Source organism: Pararge aegeria, chromosome 25 (assembly GCF_905163445.1).
Source record: "Pararge aegeria chromosome 25, ilParAegt1.1, whole genome shotgun sequence".
Taxonomy (NCBI): Eukaryota; Metazoa; Arthropoda; class Insecta; order Lepidoptera; family Nymphalidae; genus Pararge; species Pararge aegeria.
In genome coordinates this window covers 1,024,911-1,033,017 of record NC_053204.1, presented here as the reverse complement: position 1 = coordinate 1,033,017, position 8,107 = coordinate 1,024,911, and the positions used below count along the sequence as shown (strand labels likewise).

The 8,107-nt window shown below is 34.4% G+C and overlaps 2 protein-coding genes across 2 annotated transcripts; one reads left to right on the top strand and one right to left on the bottom strand.

The window, feature by feature from the left end:
* LOC120634821 lies at positions 1-4,178 on the bottom strand. Its single transcript, XM_039905645.1, has 2 exons — positions 4,043-4,178; positions 1-3,695 (listed from the first exon to the last, which is right to left on the bottom strand). Exon 2 carries the CDS (start codon positions 3,693-3,695, stop codon positions 138-140), a length of 3,558 nt encoding a protein of 1,185 aa, XP_039761579.1. The 5' UTR covers positions 4,043-4,178; the 3' UTR covers positions 1-137.
* A 938-nt stretch (positions 4,179-5,116) lies between these two features.
* LOC120634801 (zinc finger protein 624-like) lies at positions 5,117-7,445 on the top strand. The gene is made up of 2 exons (XM_039905609.1): positions 5,117-5,365; positions 6,169-7,445. The coding sequence occupies exons 1-2, from the start codon at positions 5,174-5,176 to the stop codon at positions 7,387-7,389; spliced, it is 1,413 nt and encodes a 470-aa protein (XP_039761543.1). The 5' UTR covers positions 5,117-5,173; the 3' UTR covers positions 7,390-7,445.
* The last annotated feature ends 662 nt before the right edge of the window (positions 7,446-8,107 follow it).

Here is an 8,107-nt window from a genome sequence, read left to right as displayed (position 1 = left end):
ATGTACCCTCTACGCACGTTTCGCTACGGAGCATCCTCAGGAGATGTTGACTTTACAATGAGTAATTGTTTAACAATTAATATTTATGAGATTTTATTTATTCCAATTCCAGTTTTTCAGTGTATTCATGAGTATTGTCACATGCAAGGCACTGAAAGAACATCTGCATATAGGAATAGTTTGACTTCATCTTCTTTACAGTTTTTCAATGTCTTCAATATTTCAGCGTGATGTGGTTCAGATATATGATACGTTTGTTCCTTTTGGAAAATATATTCCGCCAAAATATATGCCTCGGTTGAGTCGGCTTCCAAAAGGCCTTTCACCACAAAAGTGACCAAAACCTCTCTGCTTTCATTAAAATGGAAATAGTCCCTTAAATAATTATTCAAAGGAACTTTATATAAATCGACTACAGACTTAAAGTATTTGTTAACGAGCTCCTTTATTTCATGGCCAATGTAGTTACCAAATATTCGACCAACGATCTCTGAAGCTTCTTTTCTATTTTTAGATTCATCAAAAATACCAGGTTTCAATTTGCTCGCTTGCTTTATAGTTTTATAAAACAACATAGTGAGATGTATATCTACATATTTAATAAAATGCTCTTCAATGGGTAAAATTTTATGCATTCTTTTGAGAATTATTTCAAATACTGGCATGCAATTCACGTACTGCTCAGACAGAAACACTTTACTGAATTTCAACGAAAAAATTAAATCTTTTAGCAGCTTAATCAAATGCTCTGTCAGTTCCACCTTTTGTAACAGGACTTCTATGGCATCGAAAAAGGGGTGACAAACCTTTTCGATAGCATCTTGCTGTTCGTTTTCAGATTTACACAGAAGTAGATGTTTAGCGATGATTCTAACGTACAAGCATTTTGTGTTATTAGAGTCATTATCATCATCTTCCTCCTTTGAAAATGTATTTGGATTTAATTTAGTTTCAATGAATTTTGTTAGTAAACCTCTGATAAAGTTTGGGTCTACATCATATTGAACGTTTTCTAAATGACAGAGCATAGGCATGGCTTGCTTGTGATCCATTTTCATAAAGACATTAAACACTTGCACCCAGTAATCGGCCACGACATTTTTCGAGATTGTCGTAGGATCCGATAACTTTCTCAACAACCTCTGCTTTTGAGAAAGGTCTTTAGTTTGGATTATTGTTTTCATAGCATTCCATATTGTGAGTTCGATGTATTCTTTAGTTAAATATACTGAAAAACCTACTTTTAACGCAGCTAAAGGTCGCAACGAACAGAAATCAATAAAAGTTTCGACAGCAGAAGGTGTCTTATCAGATAATCGCACTGCAATTCTAGCTGTGCGACGCCATTTTAGTAGCTTCTTTATAAATCTTTGCTGATCATTTTTCTTACAAATGAAGACCTTGTTTGCAACTGCCTTAGCACCTATCCATTTCCAATCTAAAGTATCAATGTCTACAGGTGGTTTACTCATGTGAACATTAGCTCTGATTCCTGTAGACATCAGAAACTGGCACTTAGATTGTGGCCTAACCAGCTCAAATTGGGCAATACGATTTAGCACCTCCTCATTACTTAAAAGAGAAGATAACGGACGAGCAAACCAATACTTTGGGTTTGACAAGAATGTTTCTTCCAATACAAACCTATGTTTCTCGGCTAAACCACCCGGTTCACCGAAATATATATATAGGGATTTTAGGAATCGATCGTGATTTGAACGTTCTTTAGTGATCAATGTAGCAAAGCTCTTACCATTCTCCAAAGGAGAGGTATCGTGTCGCAATGCGTTGATGTATGCAGCATTATTCTGTTTCAGAGCAAAGGTTTCATGGAAAAGCTCACGACGTAATATTTTTGCTTTGTATAGTCTTGCTACTAGTTTCGAATCGGTTTTTGCCCCTTTTAGAAGCTCTGCTTCTGCATTTGGTATATCTTTTATACAGACCTTGTATTCAACAAGGGTGTCTAAAAATGCATTCGCATCTGAAGGCAATATAAGCAAAGGTAAACGTTTAGCAACTAATTTTTTTTCTTCAGTACTCAGTTTATACTCGGAAAAAGTACAAAACTGGCGAAGGAACCCAGAAAGCAAAGTTGGTGACATCGTCACGTCAGCTAATATGTGTCGTAAAATAACAGCGTGTAGACCTTCGCGGCAAACTAGTTCGGTTTCAGCGCCATCAAGCCCTATGTCGATGCCAAATTGTAGTAATAGCGACCACACATTTTCAGGCAAGCGCCAAGCAGAGCCACGTTTAACAAGAGACCTAATAACCGCAGCTCGAAGAGTATTTGGTTCATTCTTATGTCTTTCAACCAAAAGCTTCAGAAATTTTTCCACTTGTTCAGGAACACCCCCGCTTTTGCTAACGAGAACTAGCATCATATTGAGTCGCCCTTCGATCGTACTTTCAGCTAATAAATTTTTGTTGAGCTCGTAGAAAGTTTGCTCGAAGCCGATAAACCGATATCGGTTAAACAACTGGTCCAGAGGAGATTTTCCCTGAGAAATTATTTCACAACAATCTTCTGCATAACTGCAATACCTAGCAGATTTTTTGATTAACCTTTGTGAGCACATACCAATGCCCAAGTAATGATTTTCGTATTCATATGGCTCATGTTGAATGTCTGTAAAAACATGTTCTTCCAGCTCCACGTCTAGAACTAAAGGTGTAGGTTTAGGGTAAGGCCATTCTTTAACTTTATTCTCGATTATTTTATCAACAAAGATTTGCTTCTTAAAAGATGACCTTTCCTCTAATTTTAAACGTTTTATTAAAGGTTCAACTCTCTTGTACGAAAACCAATAGTCCAAATATTCTGCTCTGGCAAGTTTGAGTATAAGTTCTTTAGCTTGGTCGCTTGTCATATTAGCTGCAATAGTTTTGATGTTTAGAATGGAAGTTGCATATAATTCACTCTTGGCATCAAATCTGTTTCTATAATTTTTCATTATATATTCAGTTACTGATGGGCCATAGGCATCAAATGTGCTTGAGTCAAAATATTTTTCAACAATGTCCAAAAATGTATTGCCATCGTATTTTAGTATACTTTTAATACAGTTGAAGTATTTTGGTGAACTATCTGTGAATTTTTTGAGTGCTGCCCTGCTGGTTGGTATTATCTCAAAGTAAAGCTTACAAGTTGATGGACAGATTTCATAAACTATTTTCAACTGTTTGTAGGAAAGTTTATCTATTACATTTGGAAATTCAGTTGTAATAAATTCATTGGAACAGTGCCTAAAGAAATCAAATGCGTCATCAAAGCTAGATTTGTAATAATTATAGAATTCCTGGCACCTCTCTTTGTCTTTCAAATGTAGCTGAACAAAATGTTTCATTTTATTTACAGCTGGTTTGATCATTTCTGGATATAACTTGTTCTCCAGGAATTCAGGGTTTATTATGTCACAATATTCATTCTCTAAAATCCAGAAGCATTTTAATGACCTGCTTACATACAACATGTCATTGTTTTTGAGATTCTCTAAAATATATTCAACATTTCTATATTTAGAAGCAACATCAATTTTGAAAATTAGATCAATAGGTGAAGTTTCTGTTTGCTGAAGTATATCTTGGATCGAGATATTCTTCTTAAAAATCTCATTGACGAAAGAGTTCAAATTACGATGTTTGTCTTGAAGAGTTGATCCAGGTAAAGTAAGTGGGAAGTGCACGGCCATCTGGAAAAATGTATTATCAACACTAAGAATTACCAAATACTACATTTAATACCGTGTACTTGGGATGACATATCTACGAGACATATATCGTTATTTTAAAGTCTTAAATATTTCAAGGTTCTGCAAGGGACTGTGGATATAAGGGCTAACTTGTCAACAGGGCACACTTTGTGCATTTTATTGTCATTATAGTGTTTCTAGTTTCAAACACTACTGTACGTGAGTGACGATACCATATAGTAAGAGAAAACATGCGCGAAAGTCTCAAAGATTAAATTTCAGATCAGACCAATACGACTACCTATACGAACATTGAAAATAAGTACCAGATACAGAATATACTTCACCTTTCGACTTATAAAATTTGTACTGAATTTAACATAAGCTTGAAATGTTTTATTTCGTATTTTTATTAATCCTGTTTATTTTGAGTGTATTTAGATTTTTAAGTGTTCTTCAATTCAATTTATTATTGACCATGACGTCAACAGCATAGACTAGTCCTACTCCTAATAGGTAGATTTGTCTTTGGCTCTGGGTTCTAGTCTTGTTAATCGCCTTAGATTAATAATTCAGATAATAATTAATAATTGGATTATGTTCTCAGTTCTGCCATGGAATGAAAAGAAACATGCCAAGTGAGACTTACTTATATCTCCCTCCCGGAGGAACACGTTGCTTTCTGTGGTTATGGGAATTCTTTCAATAGCCGCAGCATAACAACTTTTTGTGAGGTATTCTCACTAACTAGTCATTTTTTCTGCTTGGATATAAACATCTTCACGGTGTAATAATCGGCCTACCGACAGACCTCAAAAGTCTAGAGCGCGCAGCCTTATAGCCATAGTAAATAAAGTGCAGTGACCGTAGAGTGACATAGCCAAAAAAAGCAAAAGAAGAAGACAAGTGACATATTATGTTTATATTAATTATGGAGGGTAGAGGTAAGGAGAGTCATCTTATATGGGAGAAAAGTTGAAAAAGTGTCCAGTGTATGCGCTAAATAACAGTTCAAAAATCCTCCACAATGGCGCTGGTGGATGCACAGGGTATGGTATGAATGTAGCAATCGTAGATGAATTGAAGTATGCCGAGTTAAAAAATTTAATGTCATTATCGACTAAAGTAGTTAATTATTGAGAATTTCAACAACTTACGTAGTACAAAATATTGTGGTAAATATAACCTTACTTCCTTGTTTACCTTGTTTATTTTTCAAGCCTACTCTAACAATATTTATATTTGGCGCTTCTTTTAAGAGTTACCCTGATGCAAATGTGGCGCCATCCTAATTTAATACATTTTGACGACACTTTTTCATATACACAGATGACTCTCCTTGCCTCTACCCTCCATATATCTAGCTAAGCGGTCTGTGAGTTTGATGTCAAAGTGAAACAACAAAGCTCAGGTGAATGAGGTTTAGCTAAACAAAACAATTTACAATAATAAGATCATAATATACTTACTATAAAAATATGGAGACATTTGACCAGTGTACCTTATCAGCACTAGAATTTTTGTGTGGTGAAAATAATAAACTGTGTAGATTATGTTTATCTGTGATAAAATCAGAGGAAGGAGCTATTACACTGGTAAACTCGGTACAAATTGAGACAACTTATTGCCGGGATTCATTATCGTATAATGCTATATTAGCCAAGCTAGGCGTAAGTAAAATATTAATATTAGAATGTATAAATGCACATAAATTAGCTATAGGGTTTCTCTACGAAGGAAATTGGTATTATCTCTTCCACTGTACCTTGGGGAGCAGCTGAGCCAACTGTTCTTGAGAAAAAGAAGAAGCCAACTGTTATCACTAACATGTGCTCACTGATGGTTGACATTAATGTCCTGTATGGACCAGCAGCGTACATATTATGTAATATTAGCTTGTGGTACACTATTATGTATGGGATGATCATAATGAACAATTCTTATTTACATCAAACTGGAAGCTAGACACACATTTTCCTAAGCAATAATTTCTTACACTTGGTAGAATCGACTTACCAAATTAGTCTACAAGTAAACTTTAAAAATCTTTACCATTTGATAAGATCTTCTAAATTATTCTTTGAAAATATTCCACATGATGAAGAAATTCCTCATTAGCTGGCAACAAATCGGTGGCTCCTCTGGTGCTGCAATGTTCATGGGTGATCACCGTCAGGTGGCCTACTTGTTTGTTTGCCCATTATTTATATATAACACAAAAAAAGCAAATTTAAAATTCCAATGTAGTCCTACTTCTAATTCATCATACTGTAGTGAATGTTTTTAAAAGTAAAATTAAATCTAAATAAAAATTATAGCCCAGGTTTTTATAGATGATAGATACAACCAACCAGGGTTTGAATCCTTAATCCCTTAGGATCAAGAGACTGAAATCATTAAGCTACCACAACTTATTTAATAACTTATATAAGTTTTTTTTTAAATAGTATCTAAATATGAAACTTGTTTCTAGATTCGTGAAGAACCTCTTCTGCCTCAAGTTGTATGTAGCAACTGCTCTACAATTCTAATAAATTCATACCTTTTTCAACGACTAACTGAATTCACAAACAAGAAATGGAATATTATTTTAAAAGGCCTTGATGACACATTAACACAGTCAGACAAACTAAATTTGAAAAATATGAAAAGTGCATTTGCTATTATAGATAAAACTGATTTATTTGCCAGTCACCAAAAATGCACTGCTAAAAGTAAACAAAAAACTGTAGTCAATTTGAATAAAATTATAAAATCCTATAACAACAAGAAAATGAAAGAAAACGATGAATTTGTTTGTGAGGAATGTGGAAAAACATTCAAAGCAAATTTCCTATTGATGAAACATATGAGGTTCCACAACAAAGAAACTCACCAGTGCACTTACTGTACAAAAGTATTTAGTATGCAGAGTTATTTAGAAATGCATGCAGAGAGGGTACATTACCCCAAAAAGTTAAAATGTGAAAAATGTTTAAAAAAATTCAGTACAAAAAGGTTTTTAAAACATCATTTGAGAACACACCATGTCCCTATAAAATGTAATGAATGCAAAATTGAGCTTCCTTCAAGAAAAGCTCTAAAATTTCATTTGGACCATCATAAAGTAAATACTTGCCCTTATTGCAACAAAGGATACACAAACATAAAATATTTCAAATTACACAAAAAGTATTGTGGAAAAATTGGAAATGTAGCTTCTTATACTTGTGATATCTGCAAAAAAAATTATCAAGCAAAAAATGGTTTAAAATCTCACATGAAAACAGCACATGGATTTGGGGAAGTTCTCAGCTGCAAGTGGTGTAACAAAAAGTTTGATGTTATCAGTAGACTCAATGATCATATTGTGAAACACACAAAGGAAAAAAAGTTCCACTGTGAAAAATGTGGCGGAAAATTTGTTTCATCCAAGTCTTTAACCAATCATATACGTCTACATACTGGTGAACGGCCGTACCCCTGTAATTTATGTGATGAAAGCTTTCTCTCTGCATCTAGAAGATTGGAACATCAGAAAAGGAAACATTTTGAACCAGCACATAAGTGCAGTTTATGTGATGCCAAATTTGTAACCCTCCATGAAAAGCGAAAACATTTGAAAAGACATTTCAAACCAAGTAGTAAACTTTATATCACAGAATCTGACATAGTACCTCCTCCTACTCGGCTAATCATATATCCAATTCGGTAATTATATGTAAGGGGTTAAGTGTATACTTTTTTATTGTGTGCTTAGAAATGTATACTTATTCTTTTTTTTTTTAATGTAAAATAATTTATTTCAGAAAAATAAGTATATTATTTACCATGGCGTTTCTTTTTTTTTTTTTTGGTGTTTATACATACTAAAGTGGACTGCTAGACTAAAAGTTTTGATTGAACTTGAAAGACATCCCTGGCACAACGGTGAGCGCTGTGAATTTTAGTAGGAGGTCCCAGGTTAGATTCCGGCAGTTGGGGAATTCAATTTTCTCTGTCCTAGTCGGATGGAAGGCTATGGCCGTGGCTACTCACCACCCTACCGACAAAGACCTGGTAGAATCACTACAAACAGACAGACTTGACGTTTCAAAAGTGCTTATATTAGGCCTACTTGAAATAAATGAAATTTGAATTTTTTTGAATTTTGAAAGACGTGCCGCTAAGCGATTTAGTAATCCGTGTAGTCAAGAGCTAACTTGTAGAGGCAAGAAAAAAAAAAAAAATTTTTTTACAATTAAAGTAAAACAATAATTTTATCCATACCAGAAAATATATGAAAAGCGAACCAGCGTCCGGATATCATCGCTAGAGTTGGTTCAATTTCCCTCCAGGATCTTGGGCCAAATCCCCAAAAGGCGGAAGTTAGAAGTTCTCAACCTCACCAAAGATCTCAGGGTTGGCAGAACTAAGATTACTATTGTTGGTCT